At 54.0% G+C, this 26,827-nt stretch overlaps 12 protein-coding genes across 12 annotated transcripts; 6 read left to right on the top strand and 6 right to left on the bottom strand.

Moving 5' to 3' along the window:
- Positions 1-419: 419 nt before the first annotated feature.
- On the bottom strand, positions 420-1,543 carry BDW74DRAFT_168664 (inositol phosphorylceramide synthase regulatory subunit KEI1; the record flags this gene model as incomplete). Its single annotated transcript, XM_073726878.1, has 2 exons — positions 420-1,406; positions 1,502-1,543. The coding sequence occupies 2 exons, from the start codon at positions 1,541-1,543 to the stop codon at positions 420-422; spliced, it is 1,029 nt and encodes a 342-aa protein (XP_073582500.1).
- Positions 1,544-1,866: 323 nt separating this feature from the next.
- On the bottom strand, positions 1,867-3,775 carry BDW74DRAFT_155400 (Rab family GTPase YPT6). The gene is made up of 5 exons (XM_073724824.1): positions 3,419-3,775; positions 3,340-3,365; positions 3,191-3,279; positions 2,689-3,091; positions 1,867-2,636 (listed from the first exon to the last, which is right to left on the bottom strand). Exons 1-5 carry the CDS (start codon positions 3,466-3,468, stop codon positions 2,578-2,580), a joined length of 627 nt encoding a protein of 208 aa, XP_073582499.1. The 5' UTR covers positions 3,469-3,775; the 3' UTR covers positions 1,867-2,577.
- Positions 3,776-3,806: 31 nt separating this feature from the next.
- On the top strand, positions 3,807-5,164 carry BDW74DRAFT_155398 (H(+)-transporting V0 sector ATPase subunit c''). Its single transcript, XM_073724823.1, has 5 exons — positions 3,807-3,988; positions 4,039-4,073; positions 4,128-4,219; positions 4,273-4,581; positions 4,634-5,164. Exons 1-5 carry the CDS (start codon positions 3,931-3,933, stop codon positions 4,746-4,748), a joined length of 609 nt encoding a protein of 202 aa, XP_073582498.1. The 5' UTR covers positions 3,807-3,930; the 3' UTR covers positions 4,749-5,164.
- BDW74DRAFT_185885 (PaaI family thioesterase) lies at positions 4,624-5,739 on the bottom strand (the record flags this gene model as incomplete). Its single annotated transcript, XM_073731139.1, has 1 exon — positions 4,624-5,739. The coding sequence occupies one exon, from the start codon at positions 5,737-5,739 to the stop codon at positions 5,059-5,061; it is 681 nt and encodes a 226-aa protein (XP_073582497.1). The 3' UTR covers positions 4,624-5,058.
- Positions 5,740-6,283: 544 nt separating this feature from the next.
- Positions 6,284-9,304, bottom strand: BDW74DRAFT_179355 (uncharacterized protein; the record flags this gene model as incomplete). Its single annotated transcript, XM_073729446.1, has 4 exons — positions 6,284-6,747; positions 6,797-6,934; positions 6,982-8,260; positions 8,306-9,304. 4 exons carry the CDS (start codon positions 9,302-9,304, stop codon positions 6,284-6,286), a joined length of 2,880 nt encoding a protein of 959 aa, XP_073582496.1.
- Positions 9,305-9,887: 583 nt separating this feature from the next.
- Positions 9,888-11,210, bottom strand: BDW74DRAFT_168659 (uncharacterized protein; the record flags this gene model as incomplete). Its single annotated transcript, XM_073726877.1, has 3 exons — positions 9,888-10,499; positions 10,547-11,126; positions 11,167-11,210. The coding sequence occupies 3 exons, from the start codon at positions 11,208-11,210 to the stop codon at positions 9,888-9,890; spliced, it is 1,236 nt and encodes a 411-aa protein (XP_073582495.1).
- Positions 11,211-12,726: 1,516 nt separating this feature from the next.
- BDW74DRAFT_155390 (putative FAD monooxygenase) lies at positions 12,727-15,167 on the top strand. Its single transcript, XM_073724822.1, has 3 exons — positions 12,727-13,662; positions 13,717-14,010; positions 14,061-15,167. Exons 1-3 carry the CDS (start codon positions 13,006-13,008, stop codon positions 15,018-15,020), a joined length of 1,911 nt encoding a protein of 636 aa, XP_073582494.1. The 5' UTR covers positions 12,727-13,005; the 3' UTR covers positions 15,021-15,167.
- Positions 15,168-15,203: 36 nt separating this feature from the next.
- On the top strand, positions 15,204-16,246 carry BDW74DRAFT_33753 (CXXC motif containing zinc binding protein). The gene is made up of 5 exons (XM_073732552.1): positions 15,204-15,375; positions 15,498-15,612; positions 15,697-15,762; positions 15,867-15,992; positions 16,059-16,246. Exons 1-5 carry the CDS (start codon positions 15,341-15,343, stop codon positions 16,200-16,202), a joined length of 486 nt encoding a protein of 161 aa, XP_073582493.1. The 5' UTR covers positions 15,204-15,340; the 3' UTR covers positions 16,203-16,246.
- Positions 16,247-16,619: 373 nt separating this feature from the next.
- On the top strand, positions 16,620-17,042 carry BDW74DRAFT_179351 (small nuclear ribonucleoprotein F; the record flags this gene model as incomplete). The annotated part of the gene is made up of 3 exons (XM_073729445.1): positions 16,620-16,625; positions 16,700-16,737; positions 16,814-17,042. The coding sequence occupies 3 exons, from the start codon at positions 16,620-16,622 to the stop codon at positions 17,040-17,042; spliced, it is 273 nt and encodes a 90-aa protein (XP_073582492.1).
- A 660-nt stretch (positions 17,043-17,702) lies between these two features.
- On the top strand, positions 17,703-19,689 carry BDW74DRAFT_155384 (TPR domain protein). The gene has a single exon (XM_073724821.1). The coding sequence runs from the start codon at positions 17,733-17,735 to the stop codon at positions 19,410-19,412; it is 1,680 nt and encodes a 559-aa protein (XP_073582491.1). The 5' UTR covers positions 17,703-17,732; the 3' UTR covers positions 19,413-19,689.
- Positions 19,690-20,102: 413 nt separating this feature from the next.
- On the top strand, positions 20,103-22,032 carry BDW74DRAFT_155382 (uncharacterized protein). The gene has a single exon (XM_073724820.1). It carries the CDS (start codon positions 20,258-20,260, stop codon positions 21,812-21,814), a length of 1,557 nt encoding a protein of 518 aa, XP_073582490.1. The 5' UTR covers positions 20,103-20,257; the 3' UTR covers positions 21,815-22,032.
- A 422-nt stretch (positions 22,033-22,454) lies between these two features.
- Positions 22,455-22,937, bottom strand: BDW74DRAFT_179348 (uncharacterized protein; the record flags this gene model as incomplete). The annotated part of the gene is made up of 1 exon (XM_073729443.1): positions 22,455-22,937. One exon carries the CDS (start codon positions 22,935-22,937, stop codon positions 22,455-22,457), a length of 483 nt encoding a protein of 160 aa, XP_073582489.1.
- Positions 22,938-26,827: the final 3,890 nt, after the last annotated feature.

Here is a 26,827-nt window from a genome sequence, read left to right as displayed (position 1 = left end):
TACAAAAGAAACCAAGCCCGTATCAATGTCATATCATATACATGTCCTGGACTCCAGGACCTTGGGACCCAACTGTCCGCAGCAGGAAAAACAGCTGATGTTGACACCGAGACGTCATCAGTATCCAAGCCAAACCCCGTGAATCCCGACCTAACGCCTCCACCATCCGAGAGCAGTGGGGGGACGCGGACAGTGAGAATCTGTCAAGACCCAGTCACGCAATTCCCGCCCGACTGATGACCAGGGTATTTATATCGTCACGGCATATAATTCCAAAAGCGCAGACCAAGTATGCAGTAGGTAAGGAAGAAATCTTTGCAAGGCGAGGGGCAGTGGTGCTTGCTGTCCTCCCCGTATTCTTTCCATGCGAGGTTGTTTCCTCCAGTAGACAAAAACTGGACAGTCAAAAGGCATGCGATTTACCTTGTCTCGTCCCAGTCTTGGACTTTGATGGTCAGTCCCGGGCTCGGGAGCGGTTCGTGTACGGGTTGCTGTAAAGCGGCGGCTTGAACAACGGATTGAGAGGGCTTGGGGGGTCCGGTTCCTGATCGACGTCTCCTCTCACGCTCGAGAGCGCCGGGAAGTTCACTACCCTGTCCGGTAGGGCGGAAGCGATGGCTCATGTTGACCCAGTCTCCGTTTCCATCGTCCTCCTCACCGAGCCAGTAGTTCCTGCCGACACTGATCATGGCGCGCCCGAGTTTACCCTTCCATCCTTGGCCTTCAGGAGTGTACGGCGAAAACGGCTCACGGTCGATGTCGGCGACACTGGCCATGCTAGCGACGGAGGTGTTGCGGCTGTGGGTGGGTAGCTGAGTGTGACGAGGCATAGCGACGTACAGTCGCAGAGTTTGGCGAGCAAACGCTAGCATCACAAAGACGAAATACAGGCGGATGGTCCATAGCACACAGATGAAGAAGATGCTTTGGAAGCTCTCCGGCTGGGAGACCGCATTGCCGAACTGGTCGTTTCTCGTGCTGAAAGACGCTCTAGCGGCGTTCTTGGCCATGTCGTACTCGGAGCCGGTGAATCCAGCAATCTGACCGATCGTGTCACTACCGGGCCCGGAGGCCTTCTTGTTGTCGTCGTCTGTGTGCTGGGCGATAACGAGAAACCATGTCACGCCGAAAGCCGCGGTGTAGGCGGCGTTGATCGCGCTGTCAAAAACATACAGCCAGGCGAGCGCAAGACATTGCAGAGGAGATTGTTTTCGGATGTGCGGAAAGAGCAGTACCGTGCTGGCGAGTGCGATGAGGGAATAGAGGTACATCGACAGCTGAACGGGCGAGAGGTGGTATCCGGTCAGGAGAGCGAGCAAGCCATAGAGACCGCTGATTTTGTTGAGGAGTAATGACAGCGTAATCAGAGAAGCGCCTGTTTGCAGACTCATAACGTAGAGGAACGTCTATAGTTGCGAGCACCCCGTCGCCGGGGAAATAATCCGTTAGCGATCGATCCCGCTGACGGAGATAGGCAGATAGACGAAGAACACGAACTTACCTGCGGCCGCGGAATGCGGAGAAAGCGAGTCGAAAACCCCATCTTGGATATCGCCAGTTGGGATATCGAAAGATCGGGTTCAGAGATGCTGCGAGAATAGGAGAGCGAGGCGAGAGCAGCAACAGGACAATGAAAGAGAGGGAGCTGGGGGAAGAAAAATAGGCTGAGGTCCGTCAGCCCAATGACCAGCGCTTAACACAGGGGCGGCGGTTCCGAAGCCTCCGTCCCGGCAGATCGTTGCCCTTTTATTTCGTCATCTTCTGCAGGATCAAGGACAGGGTGCTTCTCAAACCTCAGTAATATCAATAGATGATGTAGTCTGGAGCTGAATTTAATTATCGACGGAGATGGTGCTTCCCCTTAACTGCGAAACTGCGAAACTCTCCAAGACCCGAACCATCTCCGTCGTATTCGTTTCCGGATTGAGCAGTAGTTCTGAAGGCATCGCTCAACGACTGTGGGTCAATCGTCTCACCAAGCCACCTGATTTTGTTTACATCGAGTGATCAAGCCATATCAGGCGCCTCCGTGTATTGCCTTACTACTTCAAGCTGCAAGTTAGCTTTGCACTTTGCAGACGGCCAGGGGATCTTGTATGATCAGGGTATGCCAATACAGTTAGTTACGCTCAGAGCTGCTCAATATAAATATTTGCGACAGCACCCAATGACACGACGCGGCCAAGCATTATCCGTTCACTAGCAAAGAATAGTAAAGGTCTACAGAATAAAATGATGCTGCCTGTCTCTACCAAGGCGCTCAAAGATGACGTGGACATCATACAAAAAATGCCTGAACAAGGATTGGTACAAAAGCTCTGAGGCAGATAAGCAACCAAAGCTACTAAGAAAGCCAGCCCAAGGAGGAAGAGATGCTGGGTACAAGCAGAACGCCTTCCAATAAGCCTAACGACGATGGCAAGAGCAAAGATCATTCAAGAAACAGCATTGATCTAGACTCGCTAGTCAAATCATGAGGGAGGAAAATGTACATCTTAAGAATGGCAGATATTATAAACAATCCCAATCATCATCATTGAGATTCGGGTAGGCGGTGCTACTATGAGGCTCAGAAAATCAGCAGGCGCATCCTTCGTTAGTGGTCGTTTCTTTGGGTTGGATATTGACGTCAATCACTGTACGGCAGTCAGTAAGCGAAACAGAGACAGATGAAGACGTTGAACGAACTCTGGCTCTCTCCCCTGTTGGCTTCTCCCTCCATACCGGGCAGCGCTTGAGCTATCCGCCTGAACAATTGCTTAACGTTGTGGCCGACCTTCGCACTAGTCTCGATGAACATCAGGCCGTTCTTCTTGGCCTCTTCTTCACCCTGCGCTGTCGTAACTTCTCGCTTGTCGCTCAAATCGGTTTTGTTGCCCACCAGCACAATGATCACATCGTTTCCACGCTCGCCCCGAACATCATCAATCCATTTCCTCGTGTTCTGGAAAGATTTTGCGTTGGAGATATCGTAAACGACGACTGCGACGCTGGAGTCACGGATGTAGGAAGGAATGAGGGATCGGAATCGCTCCTGGCCGGCGGTGTCCCAAAGCTGAAGTCGAACCGTTCGGTCCTCGAGGTACATAGTCTAGCGCGCCGCGCGTCAATAATTTGGTTGGAGGGAGATTCCCTGTTCAAGGCTCCGGATGGGCCTCCCTTTGTCCTGGGGTCCGCGGGGTGTGCTCACCTTTGACAGGAAGTCAATTCCGATCGTGGCCTGGTATGTGTTGTCGAACGAGTCGTACATGAATCTGGTGATTAAAGATGTCTTGCCCACTGTATATCAAGCATTAGAAACATATGCGCCTAATTGGTGAGGTGACCGAGTATCCGTACCGCTTTGTTCGCCGAGGAAGACGAGCCTGGCTCGAGTTAGCAAAATTTCTAGGCATCCGTTCCCCGCAGACCAACGTACTTAAATTTCTTCAAGGGGTTCGAATACGACCCGGCCGCTGCTGAAGCCATGAGGACAAAGGGATGAGTGTAGAGTTAGGGGAGATCAGGCGGTGGAGAGAGGAATAGGAGACCGGAGGATTAAAAGCGCCGTAGGGTCATAGACAGAGGATGCGAAAAAGTTGACAAGGGGAAGAAGGATTAAACAGGGATGCCTGCAGGAGGCTGCGACCAAACCAGCGGCGTGCGAGGAGTCCGGGAGGTCGATTGGAAGAGGAAGCTCTAGTCTATGGGCCTGTCTGGGGAACCGGTCTGATAGAGATGGCCCGTGGTTACAGTACTGCCGCCGCCCCACGGATAAATGCGGCCCGACCTCCACTTGCGACCTGTTGCTTTCCAAGTCAGCCCGGCAGAGACCAGAGCTCCGCCAAACAGTTGTCCATCCACCTTTACCGACTCGTCTTTACGCGCTCGAGGCCTTTCTTCTTACTTTGGTATCCTCCAGCTTCTCCGGTTGCCAGGTTGGGGGTCATCATGGGTCTCTCTTATCCGTTCGGTTTCGCAACTCTCTTCCTCGTGGTGGTCGGATTGTGTAAGTGGCTGTTCAAGCGTTGAGGCAGCATTCGCTAATGACGTCTTTAGATCTGCTCTTCCACGGGGAGGGTGAGCAATTTAATGTATAATACTGTTCCGAGTTCGAGCTCCGATGACACCCCCGCTAACCCGGTCAGGTCGGCCAATTCCTCGAATCCGTCTCTCCGTATGTCTGGGCGAATATTGGTATCTCTATGTGCATTGGGTTGTCTGTCGTCGGTGCCGCATGGTATGAAATATCTTGGCGGGTTGTACAGAATCGAATGGCTGACAAGCGTCCAGGGGTATCTTCCTGACAGGTTCATCGATTGTCGGCGGAGGTGTCAAGGCTCCGCGGATCCGGACCAAGAACTTGATCTCCATCATTTTCTGCGAAGTCGTTGCCATCTACGGTGTCATCATGGCTATTGTCTTCTCTTCGAAGCTCAACCTCGCAACCGGCGACGAGATCTTCTCCGCTAGCAGCTACTACACCGGCTATGCGCTCTTCTGGGGAGGAATCACCGTCGGCGCCTGCAACCTGATTTGCGGTATCTCCGTCGGTATCAACGGTAGCGGTGCAGCTCTTGCTGATGCCGCTGACCCAAGCTTGTTCGTTCACCCAGCCCTCTGCTAGCATCGCAATTTACTAACACCTTTACAGGTTCGTCAAGATCCTTGTCGTCGAAATCTTCAGCTCCGTCCTCGGTCTCTTCGGCCTCATCGTCGGTCTATTGGTTCAGGGCAAGGCCGCCGAGTTCGGAGCCGCCGCCGCGTAAGGCACTTCTCTGCGAGAGTCGCCTCAATCAACGACGTCTATCCCATTTGTACGACTTCTACTGATCTCATTTCTTGGCTTCGATTTGTCCTCTTTATATAGCGCATTGAGGCGTTGGGTCCGATTCGGCTGTTGAGTCTTATCTGCGTGGTTCATGAATCGGCTAGGCAAGGCAGTCTTGGTTTGCGTGAGGGGTTCGCGCGATGAGCCCAATGGACATAGCATGTGTACAGTATAGGCGCAGGAATAATGGACGTTCCATCTATACCATAGACTGAATGAAACACACTTAAAACACCCACGTCCCTTCCTCACAAAACAGCCTGAGCCTCCACAGCCCTTTTCCTCACAAAAATCGCCTCGGCAGCCGTACATTCAACCCCATCCACATCCCTAATAACCCCCTCAATAAACACCTTCCTCCCCTCAACCCTGACAACCCTAGCACTCGCAACAACCACCGTTCCTTCATGGCCTACAAAAACAGGTCTCTTATACGTCAACCCCAGACTAGCCGTGAACATCCCCAACCCCCCATCCAACCGCGCAACAGCAACAAGGTTCCCGCATACCTCGTCAAGAACAGTCGCTAGAAACCCTCCGTGCGCGATGCCGCTTTGCCCCGTTACGCCTGGTCCGAGGTGCAGGAGGAGACGGCCTTCTGCGTGCACGCCTGGATCTGCTTCTGCTTCTGCTTCTGCCCCGTTAAATGATTGCGCTATTGGTGGCTGGGTTCGGGTTCGGATTCGGGTGTGCGTGCGGGAGAGGAAGAGGGTATGCCGCACCGCGAACTCGCTGTTGCACGTTCTGCGGAAGAAGGGATTTCCACCTGCGTCTTGCTTTTCTTGTGATGGGGGATTGGTGGTTTTGGGGTCGGCGGTGGGATGGTGGATTGTGTATGAGGGGTCTTTTAGGAGGGAATGAGTCAAGGGGGTTTGCCAGAATGGCTCGTATTCTTGTGAATTGGGCTTCTGGAGAGGGTCAGTGGACATTATTGCGTCTGGTGTCCTGGATTTCTGAAGTCTAGTAGTACTGGATGTATGCAGTTTGGGGCTTCAAGTTTGACGGCCGCAGCGGCGGAGAATATATATCTGAAAGACAGCAGGAGAAGCACGGATAGAGGAGCGAATGTCTATTTCGAGAACTGGACATAAGAAAGAACATTGGACCAGCAGTCTTCTCTAAAGAAAGCAAAACATCAGGATGGATATGTGGTTGGTTCCCCTCGTTTGGCAATGCGATCTATACCGCGGCCTCTGTAGCCGAGGTATCGCGAGAGCCGCCAAGGTGGACAGATCTACGAGCAGATCTACGACCAGGAACTGCGATTGGGAATTACTTACTTGATTCTCACCGGAAAACTACCATTGTGCTAGATGGGTAGAAAGGGGACGCGAAGCTGCAAACAAAGTCTTTGAGAAGGGTATCTAAGTTATCATCCTATCATCCTATCATTTCAATAGCGCAAATTCCAACGAAACAAGATAAGTAAAACCAAATGACCACACCATGTGCCTTCATATCACAAAGTTTAGATCAGACTCGTCCCTTGTGATACTTCCACCCCTTCTTCTTCTCCGCCCTCAATGCCGGCAAGACCGCATCGCGACTCTGCTTTCGGGCGATCTCGATGACAAGGAAGCGGACGAAGTCCGTCAGCGTCCAGTAGCTGCTATGCGCGCTGAGCATGTTGAGATATTGGATGTTTAGCGCGCCGCCACCTCCAGAGAGGAAGTAGTCGACCTGACCGTTGTCGTTCAGTAGGAGCATGCGTTTCTCGGCGATCTCTTCGCGAGTGAAGTCGTGTGTTTCCATCTCCACGTTGGAGGGTAGCTTGGCGATTAGGGAGGGGCGCTCAGGGACGGTGACAGCGGACGTGCTCCAGCGAAAGGCGCCGCCGATGGAACCCCAAAAGGAAGACGCTGAGCCGGGGATGGAGGCGGTTTTGAGGGAGTTGGCTAGGTCACTGTCGACGGCGGCGTTGACACGGTAAGCGATGGCTGAAGAAAGGGTCAGTATGGGCATATTGGGGGAAGTGAGCTGACGTACGGTCTGTGGTATGCATAATATTGTAGATATTGTCCACAGCTAAGCAGCCGTACGTGTCTGCCTCGCCAGCTACTCCATGTAGCCGGTCATCTCCTTCAGAGCCTGGTTTATCTCGACCTTTGCGGGGAGAAAGGTTCGCTACCGGACGTCAGCATCGATAGAGGTTTATTTGCAATATATCGTACCTTTGTTAATAAACAAGAACAGCCCCACCGGACTTCCGCAAATGAACAGATTCTTCGTATCGAACTCAAAGATGTCTGGGTGAACGGGCGTGTTGGAAAAGTCAAAGTCTGGAATCTTGGTCGGCTGATGGCTAAGAATGTCTACTGCCATCGCGCTTCCGAGTGAGTGCGCAACCAAGTGGACACGGCCATTTTGCTGAAACCCGGGGTTGTTCTTGCACCATAGACGAAAAACGCGGTTGGCCTCCTTGACGACGGCCTGGATCATCTTCGGCTTGTGGTGCGACAAGTAGTAAGGGATATCCAGGATGACGTCGCTGATCAGGGACCGCACAGCCGGGATGGTCTCTGGAGTGATGTCCTTCAAAGTAAAATGGTTCGAAGCTGGATCATCTGTCACTTGAGCCTCGAGATTGGGGTCATCCAAGGATAAGGTCGAGCGCCAATTTATGGGTAGCACCATAATGCCGCCATGGTTCTCTCGCACATGCGGCCATACTTGTTCGCTATTCAGCTCCACGTTGACCTGACGGCGAAACGCGTTGATAGCATGAGTGAAATGGAAGCTCTCCATGCGCTCCGAGAGCTTCTGCCCTATGCCGTGGATGACGAAGACCAGGTCTGTTGGCGTAGGCTTTGCCTCCTCCATCGCACAGGCGTAACATATTTCGCCGGCTCGACTCGGCCTCACCGTCTTGTCTTGAGCGCCACGAAGGTAGTTTCGAACGTCGACAGGACTGGGCTTGGTTGGGTGCAGTTTCTCCCACTGACTTCTACTGAAGCCGCGGACCACAGGTATACCAATCTGGCGTCCCTTCCGGATGGGGCCGAGTGGTCGTCTCCCCCTTGATGCTGAGGGCAGCAAACTAGGCCGGAGAATCTGAGCGTTCTTTCCGTCGGCATACACAACACTTGAGGTCATGTAAGGCTTGATAGCCGCAGCGCGAGCAGCTGAGCCGCCAGAAGCCCAATTATCAACATAAACCGCCGACTCCGAGTCCTGATTCTCGACCTCGCGAACGTTAGCATCTATGCTTGAAGAGAGATCGTCCTTAGGCCATAACCGGTGCACGATCTTCATCTCAGCGTCCGCTCCGTTCTCCACACAGCTGTTGAGCTCGTCCTGCCAAGTCTCGGTCCACGGCTTCAAGTAAATGTATCCCTCCTCTAGTCTATTGGCGAGTTCCGTCTCTACCGGTAACATTGTATTTTTATAAAACCAGGTAGCGCGAAGAACATTGGAAATATCGTGGAGCGGACTCCAGTAAATCGGTTTCATCTACGAGGTATAAGTATAGAAAGACGATAGGTGAGTAAATGGTACCTTTAGATTAGGTAGCTCGACTAGGTGAAGTCGAGATACGCCGACAGGTATTTTTGAGGTGTCATCGTCGTCTTCTTTTTCGACATCAGTATGCTCGACCGACTCTTCTTCCACCTCCTCCTGATAGGTGCTAGTCCTGAGGCCAGAAGGTTTTGACGCGGAGTAACTCTGGCTAGCGGTCTGCTCATGAGAGCTCTGAGGCACATCCCTGACCGATACGGACTCAATGGATCGGGATAGAGGGCTAGAAGGCTGGGTGACGGGAGCCCTAATGAAAGGTGATCCACTGATACTGCCGTCGCGAGAGTAATTACCATAGGAGCCTGCGCTGCCCGGGTCAAAAATTGGCTCGTCTCCCGACTCGCCAATCCTGCGGCGAGAACTCCTCGCGATGGCAGAAGGGGAAAGCTCTCTTTTGCGGTACAGCGGGTTGCTCGTAGAAAGACTGCCGCCAACACTGCTGTTTGGCGCCGACTGATCGCTCGATTGTTTCGATCCACCGGCCTGGTCCTCCGCGCTACCGTAAAGATCCCCCGAGCGAGAGGCTGGTCGCCGCGGCAGCGTCTGTGTATATGAGCCTGAAGAAGTACCAGCACGGCGGTTTCGTTGACCTCCACTTCTCCCCGGGCTGTCTGCTTCGCTTTCCACGCCTTTCCTCCCGGGAACAGCTATACCGAAGTGTGTGCTCGGAGCATCCGCATCGCGAGATTTACGCTTTGCATTTCCCTTCAATTTCTGGACGCGTATTGATAGCCAGGCTTCCTCTAGTGCGAGGTTGTCTCTCACGGAAAACGGTTGCGGCGGTATTCTCTCGTCATGGGCTTGGCCGCTGGACGAAGATGGCAGGGAACTGAGAGGGTCATCTATCGGCAGAGCTGAGACGTAGAAGAACTGAGGACGGGGCGGAGGTGGCTGGATCAACGAGTGCCAGGCAGAGGGGTTCGGATCATCGTCAGCGAGGAGGCACGTCGGTCCGTAGGTGTGTAGAGGGCCGGCCATCGTAAATAATCGTTTCCGAAAGGTATCTAATAGGAAACGAAGAGAAGCGAAATAAATAAAGGCTGACGGGGTTAGTCAAACGAAACATTCATTATTGTTAGCAGAGCTCGAAGCTTCAGCTGGAGCCTTCAGTCCTGGCGAGGACTAGCTGACGGTTTCGCAAGGGATGACATCAAGCGCGACAGGCATGAAGCTTGAAATGATGCGAGAGGCGATGCATCAAGTTTCCAGCTTTACAGAGGGATGGTTGCTAGGAATCTCGGAGAGAAAAAGTTGTTTTGGCTTCTGAGGCTTGTGAAAGTTGAGGACGACCAGTCTGGAAGTCGATGACGTCGCCCACGTGTGCCGCCAAACAAGGGTCTCACTCCTCTTCCTCCAGTCACCGCAAACTCTTGTTTACAATTCATCAATTTTATCAAGAACCCATTCAGAAGTCAGACGATTGATTGGAAAAACAAGTGCATTTCTGTCGAGATGATAACGCAAAGTGAAGCTAAATACGAGTGTGCTGCTAAACGATAAGGTATCAAGATCGCTAATCCTACAGGAAGTTCGTGATGTTACAAGTGAGAATGAGAGCGTTTCAGCGCGATGAAAAGCTAGTGCTCGGCGAGATAGTCCGCCCACCTTCAGCTAGGTATCTCCGCGCCCGCTGCTCCTTCATCCAGACCAATGTGCGCATCTGCAGCTCCTCAAAAGCAAGGAACGTGGCAATCGGCGCGCTCAGCATGTCGAGCAGTTTCTGGATGTCATGCATGTGCTTGCGGATGACGCTGTCTGGTGCACAGAAGGTTCGGACGCTCATTTCCTTGACGACGGCCTTCCAGTTGTGGAGATTCGAGTGCAGAGCTACCGGATTGGTTGAGCTGTCGCCGTTGAAGTGCAGGGTTCGAATGTTGGACAGTATCAGCTGACGCTGCGTGGCTTGGTCGTACTGGAACTCGACAACGTCCGGTCGGTTCTTGGAGGCCCAAAACTTGTTCACCTTCTTGATCGACTCTTCCGAGACGCGACCGCCGGCGAACTCTTGGTTGAGGAACTGGTTGGCGCTGACGCAAATCATCATTTCCATCTCCGAGTAAAGCTTCGATTGGGCTGCGGCGTCCAGCGAGATGGCAACAGAGGTATTGGGCAGGACTTTCGGGTGACGGGGAACGTGCAGGAGGATGGGATGAGCCTTGACCATGTCGACGGCCTGGAAAAGTCAGCTTCCTGTCGGAAATGGAGAGACGGCGGACTTACGATTCCTTCGACGTGCTGCTTGAATTTCTTCCCGAGATTCACCAGACTTCTGTACTTCGGCTTCTTGGGCAGCGGCGCCTCCAAATCAGCATTGCAGCCAAGCCAGCCCTTGTTGCCGAAGAGCTGCTTGTGCGAAGACCGGACAGAGGTGAAGGGGTTCTCAAAATGGTCGTCAAGCTCGCCGTCATCGTTGCTGCACTCCCGCACCGGGGACAAGGCTCTCTTTGGGTACTCATCATCATCGACGATTGCAACCTGGCTCGACTCAAGCTCGTGTTGTTCGTCGTAGGTTGGCTTGAACTGGCCGCCGCTGTGGAAGGTGACCTTGGGGCTGCGAGGAAGAGGACTGTGCGAAACATGCTTGATGCGGAATGAGGGAGACGTCGCCATATCCATCGACGGAGAGAGGAAATCTGAGCCAGAGGTGATTGAGGGGAGCGAGGAAGAGCTCGACAAGCCGTCATTGCAGAGCGAGACGTCCGAGGCATCGCGAGGATCGTGGAGATTGTCCCAGAAGGTCTTGTACTCCTCATAGAAGGGGTTGAGCTTGACGATGTCCTCGTAGGTCATGCCTCTGCTTCTGGTTAGCACTGACAAAGACCGTCTAGGGCCGGACTTACTCGAGATCAAGCATGATGGGGACCTCGCAAGCCTGGGGAGCCATGTTGCCGTGGTACGCGCTTTGCAGTATGTCTTGAAGATGGAAAACTAATTGGTGACGCTCAGAATTTGTAGATACGAGGATCAGAACGAGCTGGAGGGAATGAAGATAGGATCTCTGGGTGAACCGTCTACGATAGATGTATCTACGACAGCCTTCACCTCCTCGGTGAAGCTGGCAGTACTCGAATACGCATTGTTGATTGAGCGCCTTGACTGCCTATTCAGGACAATAGCATGGTCAGGCAGTCATGGACCTGTGACTGTGATGGAGCGTTGCCTATTCAGGGAGTCTGTATTGTTACTGTGGGGTAGGTGTGAGGTGAATATGCAGGTACAGGGAAGAGCCGTTGGGGAGGACAATCTTTTCTTTTTCTCACAAGTAGGTTATTCAAATAACAATAGGGAAAGCAGCAGTGGAGCCATTGTTCTATTGTGTATAGAAAATACCCCTTGCATCTATTGCGTAGTCAATGGCTCGATTCATCAAGGAGATGCTAACACACGCATTTGTGCGCGCTCTGAATCTGATGAGATCGAACACAGGAAGAGGAAATCGACTCCCAAGCTGCCTCTCCATAGAAAGAAACACAGCCACCCCCAAAGCGCATGATAATGTACGTATTCAGACTGAATGTTTCAGGCAACCAGGCATTCACTCGGCATGCCGCAAGGCAAGAATGGGCCCAGATGCTCAAGCCATGATCTGCCGACTAAGCTACGCGCAAATATACGAGGACGTCATTGAAAACGCTGCTGGATGATCTGCGACGTCGGGGATAATCTCTGGGTTTCATCTCGGGGACGAAGAACAGAACGGAGCAGTACTACGGTACGAGCTGTTAGCCTTTGCAGCAGCGTTAAGAAAAGCCGACATCGAGTGCCCCGCGGAACGGAGATTAGCAGCGTTAAATTAATCGGTGCCTTGTTCGGCGACCGGTGACAGCAACGGATATGTGGAAAACAGCTCCACTACAGCTTGGAATTTACGGGGACACAGCACGGTAGTCTGGGTGCTCGGGAAGCTTGGCGGGATGAGGCTATTCAGCTGTCAGCTGGAGCCTCGGGATATATCGAGGTCTCTACGATAGCTCGATCCCACCAGGACTTGAGGAACCTCACAAGAGCAGAATTGATCAAGCAAATATATTACCACTTCCGAGGGTTTCACAGTACACTCAGTAAGCAGTAGCATCCCGTAGAAGGAGCGCCAGCTGATAAACAGTCGCTGCGGTGGAATAAAACTCGCGCCTGGCAGAGGCATCGGCAGGCAGCCAGCCAATGCGAGGCCAGCGAAATCTCCCAGCCAAGCACAGAAAATCCCGGGCTTCATGCCGACATCCAGGTCACGTGGACAATCTCCACTTGCCGAGCTGCTAGCCGCCTCCATTTTCGCCATTTTGGAGACCCGGAAAGCTCACCGGCATTGGCGTTGCCTCCCCGCAAACCCCCCAGTTCGTTGCTGACTGCTGCCCTGCTTTGAGTGGTCCCCTGCCCTCTGGCTCAGCCTACAAAAGTTGCTCGTCTCTTCTGTGTCCCCACGATCCAGCCGAGATGATTGCCGTTGTGGTCCTCCGTTGAGTCTACCCAGCGCAACATGCTCTCTTTCCCCGGTCTTGCGAAAATTATTATATATGAGCCCTTGAGCCCGTCTCCATCATGGCCACCATTCCTCCTCTATCCTCTCCTTTCGCTCATTCTAGTGGTGTCAAAAGGTACATACCTCTTTTCCTACTGAAGCACTGCGAGGTCTGGTTCTTGGCGATCACTTCATCGGATAATCGGCTGTCTACACCATAATGACGACCGACAGTTACCCCAAGAAGTATGACATTGTCATCGTGGGCGCTGGCCCCGTTGGCATCCTCCTCTCGCTTTGCATGTCCCGCTGGGGCTACAAGGTGAAACACATCGACAACCGCCCCGTGCCCACTGCGACTGGCCGCGCCGATGGCATCCAGCCCCGTTCCACCGAGATCCTACGCAACCTGGGCCTGAAGCGCCAAATCATGGCCTACGACCCGGCCAAGGTGTACGACGTTTCTTTCTGGGATCCCCGCCCTGACGGATCCGGTATTCAGCGCACTGGCAACTGGCCTAGTTGCCCTCGCTTTATCGACACACGATACCCCTTCACCACCCTCGTGCACCAGGGTAAGATCGAGACCGTTTTCCTCGACGAGATCAAGAAGGCCGGCACCACGGTTGAGCGACCATGGACCATCACTGGCTTCAAGAACGATGGCCTAGACGAAACCTACCCCGTACAGGTGCAGCTCAAGTGCCTCGACACCAACGTCATTGAGACCGTTCGCGCCAAGTACCTGTTCAGTGGTGAGGGTGCCCGCAGTTTCGTTCGCGAGCAGCTTGGTATCCAGATCCGCCACAAGGATCCTATCTCCTACGTCTGGGGTGTCATGGACGGTGTCGTCCGGACCGACTTCCCTGACATTAAGGTACGGACATTTTCTTTTCTGCTTATCGACTGTCGCTAACTTACTTGCGTATAGACCAAGTGCACTATCCACTCCGATGCCGGCTCCATCATGGTTATCCCCCGTGAGGACGACATGGTCCGCCTCTACGTCCAGATCGCTTCCTCTACAGACCCCGACTTCAACCCCCGAAAGACCGCCACCGCGGAGGAGGTCCAGAACGTCGCGAAGAAGATTCTCAAGCCATACTACCTTGAATGGGACCGCGTGGAATGGTACTCAGTCTACCCCATTGGACAGGGTATCGCCGAGAAGTACACCCTGGATGAGCGCGTCTTCATGGGAGGCGACGCCTGCCACACTCACAGCGTAAGATCACTCCATCTGTCTTTCTTCGGGGACGTGCTAACTCCGCATAGCCCAAGGCTGGTCAGGGTATGAACACTGCCTTCCACGATGCTCTCAACATGGCCTGGAAGATCCACGCCGTCGAGACCGGACTCGCCCAGCGCTCCACCCTCAGCACATACGAGACCGAGCGAAAGAACATCGCCGAGACTCTGCTCGACTTTGACAACAAGTACGCTGCTCTGTTCTCCAAGCGCCGCCCCAACGCCGGTGAGGTCGGCGAGGCTGCCAGCGCCGAGACCGGCCGCAGCGCGGAGGAAGATCCCTTCGTCAAGACGTTCAAGGACTCTTGCGAGTTCACTAGCGGCTACGGTGTCGCCTACCAGCCCAACATCTTCAACTGGGACTCTACTCACCCCGCCAAGTCTCCGCTGTTCAACGTGCCCGGTGTCAACCTCGTAACCGGAAAGGCCTTTACGCCGTCCACCGTCACTCGTCTTGCGGATTCCAACTTCGTGCACCTCGAGCAGGAGGTTCCCGCCAACGGAGCCTTCCGCATCTTCATCTTTGCCGGTCGCCAGAACAAGAGCAAGCAGGCCGTCTCCCACTTTGCCGCCAACCTTGAAAAGGAGCGCTCTTTCCTTTCTGCATACCGCCGGTCCGACATTGGCGATGTCTCCTTCTTCGAGCGCCACCTCCCTCACTCCAAGCTCTTCACTCTGTGCCTGGTCTTCGCCGAGAAGAAGAACGAGATCGACATCGACTCCGTGCCCCAGATCCTCCGCGACTACCGCTACCACATCTACTCGGACGACATTCCTGACGTGCGCGTTCCCAACGCTACGTATGCCGCCCACGAGAAGCTCGGGTTTGATCCCGAGAAGGGTGGTGTCGTCGTCACTCGCCCTGACAGCCACATTGCCTGCACTGTCCAATTGACCGAGGGCAGCGGTACCGTGGATGCGCTTAACGCCTACTTTGGCTCGTTCTCCACGAAGCCTTTGGGTCAGGACCAGGCTAGCCGCCTGTAGTCGGTGACGTCGCGAAACTAAACTTGTGTCATTGTATATATCCTTTGGTCGGTCTTGTGTCTGAGTGTTTATGATTAGCATTATTGGCGTTCTTGTACATACCACAATAAAATTCAGTTCGGATCTTGAATATCTTATTGAAACCAGTATTTTCTTAGAGTCTGCCTTTGTAGTGTGCCAGTGCACGCCCCCTGTTGCTGCGGCCCGCAGTACAACCTCACAACGGCCGAAAAGCTTCAACTTGCCCCGCTCGGAACTTCGACCACCACCTTGACCTTTAGCCGTCATCATCACATCTGAGAAGCAACGAACCCCCCAAAATGCTTTCTCTCGTCCTCACCGCAGAGCTCTCAGGGTAAGTTGGCGTTCCAAGCCCGCAAAAATTCATAAAACTCGCCGCCGCGACTTCGCGCAAGCAGCTTCCCCGCACCGTCAAACCGCTCCCCTTCATCATCAACACCCGCTAATAAAAAGCAGAGTCACCGACCTCCGTCCTCAGGACACCGAGGACGCGCCCTACTACTACACCTTCAAGGTGCAATGCACGTCCTGCCGCGAGACGCACCCGAACTGGGTCAGCTTCAACCGCTTTGTACGGCTCCCACCTGCAGGCTGCAGTTCCCCTCACCAGCGCAACCATCATCATCATCATCAGCTCCGCTAACAAAAGAACCAGGAGCAACACGAAATCCCCGGAAGTCGCGGCGAAGCGAACTTTGTCTGGAAGTGCAAGCTCTGCCAGGTACGGATACGGACCCGTCGCCGCGTGGCTGACTGAGGACCTTGCGGACTTTGGTCGCATTGCATCGCAGGACGAGTACCGTGCGTTACTAACATAGAAAACAGAGAACCCACTCCGCGTCCATCGTGTCCGGACCCAATGCGTACGCTGCCGGCGATGACAAGCGCAAAGGGCAGAAGGTGATTGACCTTGAGTGTCGTGGGCTGGAGTTTACGGAGTTTAAGCCTGATGTGCGTTGGTCCTCGTTGTCTTTGGTTTCTTGAGAAGAGATGAGTGCTAACACGGATGGACTACAGGGAGAATGGGAGGCTAAGGGGGTAGAGTCTTCTACGCCTTTCACGGGCATTGATCTCCAGGAGGGAGAGTGGTATGATTATGATGAGAAGGCTGGGGATGAGGTTGCGATTAAGGAGCTGAAGTGGGAGCTGGGACGGGCTTGAAGCGGGATAGCTCTACAGTGATCAAATGAGAGACGGTGATAAGGTATGGTAGGTGTGGCATTCGGACTTGTCTAAGTAGGTAATGAATTATTCGATCAAGGCTTGAAGCCGTGTATGAAGCCGATGATGCCTGGAGGCCTGATAGTTGAGGCAGCAATATCTTGGAGGCGGTGATTCGGCGCTTATCCTGATTGGGCGATAGAGAAACCGCGTCGAGCTCCAGCACATTTTCCGGCTGGACGAAGGACCCCAGCAATTGACCAGACTTCCGCGCTCCTTTACGAGAAAAGACATTCTTCAACTAGACTTGCAGCAGATAATAATCTGTGCTGCTGAATCTACTCATTGGAACGGACTGGCTCCATCCCCAAACACTTCTGCATTCCAGACACCGCAAGCCGCTCAGAACCTTCCGCGATGAGTGTATGTCCTCCTGCTCCTGCTCCTCTGCTCAATTCATCTTTGAATCTACTAGATGCTGATATTTTCTCCTACAGCTTCAACCTGTGAACCCCCGCCCCTTCCTCCAGGCTAGGTACGCCGACCGACTTCCATCCCGCATCCCGCCCGACCGCTCGTCTCAAAGAACCGCATCTAACAGAACGCTATAGGGTCGGAACCGAGGTCATCGTTCGCCTGAAATGGGGTCAAACAGAGTACAAGGGCCGCTTGGAGAGCATTGATTCATACATGAACGTGCTGCTGCGGGATACAGAGGAATTCATTGATGGCAAGCCCACGGGAACCCTGGGTCTTGTGCTTATCCGGTGCGTCTACGCGGCTGCGGAATATTCGTCTACCCTGGATCACCCTGCTTCTCGAGCGTCGAAAATGGCTTGATTGACGCTGACTTTGGTGGACAATAGGTGTAACAACATCCTCTGGATGGGATCCGCGGAGAACGTTGAAATGACGGACCTGGGACTACGATAGACGAATTTCGAGCGTTTTATACCATACCAATCTTTTCGTTTCGGTCACATGCGTGGATAGGGTATATCAACAAGAATAGGATAGGAAAATGGACGGCTCGGACACGGTTTCCTACCTAGCATGCATGTGCGGTTCTCGGCCGGTCTTCCTTCGATGCGTGGCGTACTGTACGTGTTTACTCGGCGGCCTCAATAATACTGGCTTGGTTAGCTTGATCTGGAACTGCATCGTGAGACTGAGCTTGCGGAAAACACTGAGCTTTATTATGCGACGGTCGAGAGCAAGGATTATAGCTGTGCGCTGATGCGCTGCTGCTGCTTCTTACCAGGCTGGGCGTGGAAAATATAGCGCCTATACACGGTGTTGACTGATTGATCTATCTCCAATAATGTTACATACCAGAAAAGCCACTTAGCTCAATGGATGCGGTGGCATCCGTTCCTCGTCTTGTAAAAGTACAGTCAAGCGGAGATAGCGTAAGTAGACACCTCGTATGCGGACTAAAGTGATGCCATCCATCGCCAGCTACCCCACCCTCATACCATCAACAACTACCATGACTATATCGCTTGAACCTCACAATCACAACCCGCAGCAATGACACACACAATTACTGAATCTCAAGACAATTACTTCAACCTGGGCACCTATCAACGTCCCGTAAGCACGACAAACACCACAGCCCAGACCTGGTTCAACCGCGGCCTGATCTGGACCTACGCCTTCAACCACGAAGAAGCAGCAACATGTTTCCGATATGCAGTGGATCACGACCCAAACTGCGCAATGGCCTACTGGGGCCTCGCTTACACTCTAGGCCCCAATTACAATAAACCATGGCAGTTCTTCGACGAGGCCGAGTTGGCTTCCACCGTGCGGAGAACACATGATGCCGCACGCGATGCAAAGAAACACGCCGCCACAGCTACGCCAGTCGAATCAGCTCTCATTGACGCCGTGCAGTTCCGCTACCCGCAGCAGCAACCGGGGCAGGATTGCAGCGCTTGGAACCAGGGGTACGCGGACGCCATGCGCGCCGTGTACGAGCGGTTTCCCAAGGACCTGGACGTCGCAGCGCTGTACGCGGATTCACTCATGAATTTGACGCCGTGGGAGCTATGGGATCTACGAACTGGAAAGCCGGCGCCGAAGGCTAAGACGCTGGAGATCAAGGACGTTCTTGACCGCGCTCTTGATGCACCTGGAGGGTTGGAGCACCCCGGTCTCTTGCATCTGTATATCCATCTCATGGAGATGAGCGGTGCGCCGGAGAAGGCGTTGTTGGTTGCAGACCTTCTCCGCGGTTTAGTCCCCGACGCAGGGCATCTGAATCACATGCCGACGCATTTGGATATCCTCTGCGGTGAGTACCGGCGCGCGATAACCTCGAACTCTGAGGCGATCGAGTCGGATAAGAGGTTTGTGGAGAAAGCCGGCCCAGTGAATTTTTATACCCTGTACCGGGCGCACAACTACCACTTCCGGATCTATGCGGCTATGTTTGCGGGACAGTCGAAAGTTGCTTTGGAGACGGCGGAGGAGCTGGAGGGTCAGATTCCTGAGGAGCTGCTGCGGATACAGTCGCCGCCGATGGCGGATTGGCTAGAGGGGTTCCTGGCGATGAGAGTGCATGTGCTTATTCGGTTTGGACGGTGGGAGCAGTTGCTGGGTCTTGATGTTCCCATTGATCAGGAGCTATACTGTATTACGACGGCGATGATACACTACGGCCGGGGCGTTGCGTTCGCGGCGACAGGGAGAGTTGACGAAGCTGCTCACGAGCGCGAGCTCTTCCAAAACAGCTTCAAGCGCGCCCCAAGCAGCAGGATGCTCTTCAATAACACCTGCACCGATATCCTAGCCATTGCATCCGCCATGCTAGACGGCGAGCTCGAGTACCGCCGCGGCAACTACGACTCCGCCTTCGCCCACCTCCGGCGCTCGATCGAGCTAGACGATAACCTCCCCTATGACGAGCCCTGGGGCTGGATGCAGCCAACCCGGCATGCCTACGGTGCTCTATTGCTGGAACAGGACAGAGTTGAAGAAGCGGAGGCTGTGTATAGTGCTGACCTAGGCATGGACGACACGCTGCCCAGGGCGCTGCAGCACCCGAACAACGTCTGGTCGCTGCAGGGGTGGCATGAGTGTCTCGTGAAACTTGGACGACATGCTGAGGCGAGAATCGTGAAGCAGCAGCTCAAGTTTGCGGCTGCTGGGGCGGATGTTGAGGTTAAGGCTTCTTGCTTTTGTCGGAGAACTGTTGAGATGTCTTGAGGAATTGGAACACCTGGGCAGCTGCTTCCAGGTCCTAATCTGGACGCCCTGAGCTCCTTCAGGAATCTTGCACTCGAGGCCCGTTCTTCAATGTGACATTCTTTCTTCGATGGTCAGTTCGCAATCGCCTCGTATCGAGTAACTTCCCTCTTTCAGAGAGCGTCTTCCCGTCCGAGAGCAAGAAACGCCCAAAGCGCGTCTCCCGTAGGATTTACCGAGCCCTACATCGTATAGAGTAGATCTCTGCACTCTGAAGTTGTCTCATGCATAAGCGACTCTTGGAGTATATATTCCGGCATCCTGCGGAGTAAACTGCTCTCTCCGTACAACGTCAAGCGGGAGATTCTCGGTCTCGGCGAAGCTCCGAAGGCCCTGAGTGAAGAATCTTCGGCAGCTCCACCGTGGCGAATTGCTCAGAGTTTGGGATCTGGTCGAATTAGAGCCACCGATTCACTGCCGACTCGCCTTGCCTTCCTCTCCCGTCTTGCATCACCAAGCGGCATCACTATAGAGAAGCCATTTTATTTGGGGTATTCTACCTAGGTAGTGAAGTCAATGGGTGAATGCGCTGCACATTCTCAACTGCAAGCAGTCCCAACCTGGGTGCGAACCATGGCCATCGCCGACTCTGGCTTCCGGCAGTCGTTCGATTAGATGTTCTGGTGAAACGCCATGCTCGCTAGTCCTTCTTCCGACGTCAGAGTCCGGCTCTGGGGTGGAACCGCGGATGCGCCATCAAAGCTCAACCCACTCTAGAAGGCACAATTGCAGTCTGATTCGCTGCCCTTTGAAGATCAGGCAAATTCATGCAGCTTGAATTCACTTGTCTCAAGCTGAAAGGCTGAATGGGTCAAAGTCTCAAAGAGCTTTGGGGTTTCGCAGGACAAAGCGCCGTTCGCTATATAGCCGCTATGCCTCCACCCACCTTTCGTGCTCAAACTCCACCACACTTTCAAATGAAGCATCGCGAGATGGATAACCTCAACGACGATATCCTCTTCCTCATTGCGGATCATCTCGAAGACCACGGTGACCGCTACAATGCCGTCTTCGTCAACCATCGCTTCCACGAGCTGTTCTCTCGCGCGCTGTATCGTACAGCGTCTCTCAAGAGCCGCTCGGAAGTCCAGTCGTTCCTGAAGACGATAACGTTGCGACCGGCGCTGGCCAATGCGGTACGGTCTCTGGATTTCGACGGCTGGACGTTCGAGGATGCGCAGCCTCGCATTGTCCAGGATGAGCTCGCGCTGTTCTCGAAATCCGAGGAGGCCTTCGCTCATTCGCCGGAAGAGCAAGTGCAATGGGAAAACGACCTGAGCGACGGCATGGACGAGGCTTGGATGGCGCTTCTGCTCGCGTCAGTACCCAACGTCCGACAGCTCAGGCTGGTTTATCCATCGCATAGCTTAGAATCCCGCGGCTATCTCGACCGATTACTTCAGAGGGCCGCGACGCAGCAAAAGCCCCTCGATGAGCGCCTGGCGTTTACCCTGCTGCAGGAAGTGTCCCTGAGGCAGGTAACTCGGGACGATGATGCCAATGGCACCTTTTCACCGGCGCAAATCCAACCATTCCTACAGATGCCGTCGCTGAGTCGAGTCGCCGTGGACTCTCTCATCGAATATCGACCAGAGCTCGAGGCAAGCGAAGAACAACCCTTGATCCACCTCGCACCCCAGCAAACAGAAGAACCCCCCAGCGAGCAAAACCACCAGCTTTCAGAGATAACCTTCACCTCAAGCAATGCCTTCAACGGGCTGAAAACCCTCCTGGGCCACCCCTCCTGCCGGGCCCTTAAATCCTTCAAGTACCAACACACCGACGCCCTCCTGTTGTCCGAGGGCTTCCAACCTTCCGCATTCAACGCCTCCCTTTCACGCCACAAATCCACACTCGAAACGCTCTGGCTCGATAACTTCGGCACGCACCTCCCCTTCACGATCGGCGGGCTAAACGAAAGTTACGAGGAGTGGTTCGGCTCGCTTGCGGACTTCACGGCGCTGAAAGACCTGCGGATCCGGTTGACGAATTTGCTTGATATCCAATACTCGTTTGAGCCCGTGACGCCACTCACTGAGGTTCTACCGGAGGGGATTGAGAGGTTGTATGTTGAGGACTGCAAAGAGCGCTCGTTGGGGATGTTGCTAGGGCAGATTGGGCTCGTGCTTGAGGCAAGGAAGAACGGACGATTCAAACAGCTGAGAGACTTCGATATCGAGGGCTTCTTTCATGATGATGAGGAGGACGTGGAGACTTCTGGGGATGGGGATTGGGAGGGCAGTGGTGGTCTCGTCATCAAGCCGCGTGTTTATGAGATGGTTGAGCCGTCGAAGGAGGCTTGTGAGCGTGCTGGGATACGGCTGGGTTTGCGGGATTGGATGTGTCCGCAGACCATGTCCTGAGGCTTTCTAGCTGCTCTTTTCCCAAGCAGTCTGGATGATTTTTCTTTGTTGTGATATCCATTTTGGCGATATGGTGTTCAGCGTTTGTCCCCTTCCTGCCGGGCTTTCTCTTCCCTTCTACGGTTGGACTTATAGACTTGATACCGGTTCCTTTTACCCCTGATAGATAACTCCTACGATAGAAGACATCTTTCCTGCAATATGAACGTCCGTATTTGTCCTGCCCTCACATTCACTTCACGCGGGCTGGCCCCGGCTTTTGCCCAGAGTCGATATAGGAACGCCAGGGTCTATTCACGAAGCTCCAATAATATTGCCTGTCCTTAATTGCCGTACACAGACTTTCCTTCCAAGCCTCTCCTGCTTGCGGTCTGAAGCTTTTCGGGCCGGAAACCGTGGTGAGGAAGATCCTCTGGCTTTGTTTGAGCAGCGCAGCGATGTCCCCCGTCTGAACGGCCGGCCTTAGTTTTTAGGGAGTCGACGTGGAAATGGATGCTCAGTGCTATATCCCTAGTCCAGGCTGCCGTCCGCAATATACGTAGTCAAATAAGAAATCATCTAATACATTAAGCCATATCGCTAGAAAGCAAGCTATGCTAACCAAGCACATAAACAACCAGCAAACCCACCCCCAACACCCTCACAACGAAGCCATAAACGACCCAACCACCACCCCTAACACAATAAACCCTCCCCACCCCCCTTTGCCAGTCCTAGCCCTAAGTCCCCTTGCACCCCCCTCCAAACTCTCATCAACAACACACCTCCAAACCCCCAACTCCGCACCCATATGGCTAATACACTGCTCAATGTCCCCCTTCGCCTCGGCCGTGATATTGCAATACGCCGTGCAATTTTCCGGCCCGAAATACCCCACGTCCACATCCATCCTGCTATCTTCGTTCGCGAGCGCACAGCACTCTTTCAGCGAGGTCACGGGGTCGTTACCTGCGCTTGCGGTGATCCAGCTTGTGTTTGTTTTGTTGGTTGTATTCCAGGTTAGGTAGACGGGGGTTGCGCAGTAGCTGGTTGAGGGTGGGAGGCTGGAGGGGAGGTCGTTGGCATGTGACGCGCAGCGGGGGTTGCCCAAGGGGATTATGGAGGAATTGGAGGTGTTGGACATGGTGACTGTGGGATATTAGGTTCTAGACCTAAAGCTGGAATTAGTATTCATGACTTCGGATGAGTTAGAGTTTCTTCTTTGTGCGGGCGTACCTGGAGTCGGGATGGATAATGCTGCTATGCTGTGGGTATGAGTCTTGAGGTCTGAAACTCGATGGAAGTCTGCTCGCGACTGCAATCAAATTGGCCCTTCGCTGCCCTTTTTCTGCACAATACGTATCTTCTCATTGAATATATAGACCTCAATGTGTATACAAATGACGTAGGGAGAGGCCAAGGCTACAGCGCAAGGCTTAGCTTAGGGCCTGGGCATGGCGCTCTGGGCAGACTTCGGGGGTGGAGTATCATTGGACCCTGGAGCGCTGATCCCAACGGCCGTTGACCCTTGATAAAATGATTGGACGCTGGTGATGTAGTTCTCTTATCACTCAGGGCATACTCTAGCTTGCGCAGGGTAGTTCCGCTTCGGGCATGACCCCCTGGCAGTCTTGGGCTTGAGCGCGAACTCTCACGATGCAAGCAATGCCACCTCATCGTTCAAGAGAGCAATCCAAGAATCATGACGCAGGTCTTGACAGCGGTTCGAGCTTCGCACCGTACCTGGCCCTCTGGATGATGGCGCAGGTGGCGCTCAATTCGATACACTTTGCTCGTGCCCTCTCTGGAACCATTCCCGATGAATTCGACGCGGCCCCCCCGAGAAAAACCGCGACATTGCCAATGCCGTTTCCACTCACCTACCTCGTCGAGCGAGACCATCCGTACGTCCTGCTTCTTCTTCCCATGAACCCGCGGTTCCAAAAGCCTTCAAATGCGCCCCGGGTCGACGTGATGGTCCCGCATCTGCGGCGAAGCGCCTTAGGGAAGTGCAAGTGCACTGGCGGCCTGCCTCGGACTACAGATGATCTAGGGCTCGACGTTCCTGTGGTGTGTTAGTTAAGTTTGCTGTGCTGGCTGAGAAATCTTGGAGGAGACGTCGACGTTCGGACTCGCGGTGCCCTCCCCATACATGAGCTGGAAGAGGGGTCAGTGTACGCTCGTAAGGAAGAGCAGAGGATTCGCATAGAGCTGGGATTCGGGGCAGCCTTGGTGAGAGCTAATGCCGGTCGTCGTAGTAATCGATCGTCTTCCAGGCCTCCTTCTCAAAGAACTGGCGGACTCCAGCCAACCCAGCCGCGAACATCGCTGAGTTCGTAGGTTCAGACGGCGGGGTACCGTTGTGAATGCCGCGGTCACATTGACTGAAAGGGATGGCGCCTCGTCATGATCCGGGTGAGATGCCTTGGACAATTTTCTATGGCCGCTGAAATCTTCTTGCCTTCACCCTGTCCTTGAGCCTTGATGGGACCAATACTCGACGCTTGTCGCGAACCATGGAAACAGCGTAGCGCACGAAGACTCAGTTGACGAGAGGACGACGACCTGGAGATGCAGCGAGCGACCAAACCTACCTAACAGGCCAACCTCAATTCCATCTCTTCAGCTGTATGAGGTACCTAGTTGCAAGGGTCCTCCAGTTTGAGTTCCTGCTGTAGATCCTCCGGAGCTCAGCTCGGCCACCACAAGTGAGCCGAGCGTCGGGCACGAGAGCGTCCAGGTCCCGCCAGCATCTGTGACAGAATATGGTCGAGTGTTATGCTCTGAAAATTGAAAAGCAAAATTCACAGTCTGCGGTGCTGGCATCTCGGGCCGGAGACTGGAAGGCGTCGTGACTGGCACCTGGACCTCAGGCCCTCTCCGGGCCTTTCACCTCGCAGAAGAACGGCGAAAACAAAACAAGACCTTTGGGTAAGCATCTAAAATCGCAGGATTGGCCACAGACGCAGACACACGACTCTGAGATGATTGCACGGCGGGTTTCATTTTCTCGTCAACGTTTAGCGACGAAAAGACGGCAAGATCCAAGCCCTAACTCCCCCGCAAATTCAACGCGCGTTCAGCAGCTAGCTGAACTTAGCTTTGACCTAGAGCGTCAGCAGCATCTTGCCAGGCGCTGTCTCTTACTGCTGAGTCCAACTGATCTGGTGAAGCGCTGAGAATGATCCGTCACTAGCTAGGGTTCTCGGGCAGAGCTGGGTGACCGCTGTATTGACGACCCGCGCAGTGACTATTCCAGAAATTTCCCCCTCTGCCCTTCGTCCTCTCAGTCACATCTAAAATCAAACGCATTGAATGGGTTAGCCTCCGTTCTCAGTGGCGCGAAGAGTGGGTTGGCCGCCCATCCATATCTTGACGCAGCAGTCGCCGCAAGTCTTCCGACAGTCATCTTTCGGTCGCACAGAGAAAGTCGTAGCTCATCAGGAGGCATCTACTAAGCCGTAGTGATGGCCAGCTGAGCGACTTCGGAATAGGAGCCCCAGATTCAAGGGTCGCTGACGGGCCAGTCTGAAGAGGCACGCGGAAGACGGAGGAGTTGGGTGAATTAGGGCTAGCCGCAGCCACCGTGCACCTGCAGCTTCACCACGTAAGGGATATCTCCTACGCTCAATTGCGGCGTCGACCAAACATTCCAAGGAACAGTAACCGAGTCCGTGAAACACACCGTCTAGGAACCCCCGAGGTGACCATCCTCTTCCCTGCGCTCGATTTTCGCGAGATTCACACCCCACCCCACGGGGTATAAATATCTCGTCGATCCCCGGCGAAGCGCGCTCCATTCTCTCCTTCCTGAGTATTATCCAGACATCGACTCCTCGTGGGGTCCCTTCCATGGGACCTCGGATGCATTCCTCTTATGTCTTGTCTCTCGTGTCTCTTATGTCCTACCTCCCATGTCTCCCATGTCTCCCATGTCTCCCATGTCTCCCATGTCTCCCATGTCTCCCATGTCTCCCATGTCGTATATTTCTCATGTACCTTAGGTAGATAGTGTAATGCACCGTAGCCATTGACTGTTGATGGAAGCCATGCATAATTCCAATGCAACGTCGTGGAGAAAGCCATATGGCTTTGCGTCCCCTCGTCCCTGAATAGTGGCCGACCGGTCAAACCGTCACCATCACGCCTCATTCATCACTCAGAATGTCTTGGACAAGGACATGTCCGCGCATTGGGCTGCGCGAGTGTTATTATGACCGAGCCCGCACGTCCCGTATCACTGCGCTCGCTGCCCCGGCAGGTCTCGCCTGTCTCTGCCTGGCCAAGCAGCATGACCGTTTGCTCTTGCCATCCTGCATAGAAGACGACGTTGTCTTCCTTTTGCTCTGGCCGTTTATCTGAGCAAGTCTCGAACGTCCGGGTCCCGGTACAGGCAAGGCAGCCTTTATGAAGCGTACCACGACCTAGGGCTGCGAGCGCGCATTCATGACGCAGACACGAAAGTCAGGCGGTGGCTCATGTCGGATGTTTGAGATAAGATGTTCGGCAATGAGCAAGACATGGTCGATTTCCTGTTCGAGTTGACGCCATTGGACGAATCCTCCGGGAAACCATGGGAGGATACCTTGGAAACGGACTCGCAGTGAGTCTTCGACGAGGGATCACAACCCTCCGCATGGTCCGCTGCGCGGCGCCGTCAGAGGCAAAGATACCATACCTGGTGCTCGATTCCATTCCCGAACCAGTTAGCGTGCGGCTGCTTATATCCCAAGATATGCATCGCTGAAGGTAAGTAAGTCCGTCTCGTCCTCTGCCGCGCCAGACATGCTAACACCCACTGCGTATAGTTTCGTGCCGCGCGATGAGACGTCACTCGACGTTACGGGCCTGGGGCCGCAAAGCTGCCTACCAGTGAGACATGGGCTCCTTCTGGTCCCTTCAGCCCCACCGGCAGCGAGTGTTCCGCGCAGGCGCAAGTGTATCTAAACCACAAGTCGTGACTGGCCACTGGCCCCTTGCGCAAACTCAGTGAATACGTGGCATGGTGCCCGCCCTGCGTCCCATCGGCAAAGG

This window comes from Aspergillus multicolor (genome assembly GCF_047715735.1).
Source record: "Aspergillus multicolor strain CBS 133.54 unplaced genomic scaffold BDW74scaffold_17, whole genome shotgun sequence".
NCBI classification, from domain to species: Eukaryota; Fungi; Ascomycota; class Eurotiomycetes; order Eurotiales; family Aspergillaceae; genus Aspergillus; species Aspergillus multicolor.
This window is presented reverse-complemented; position numbering and strand designations above follow the sequence as displayed.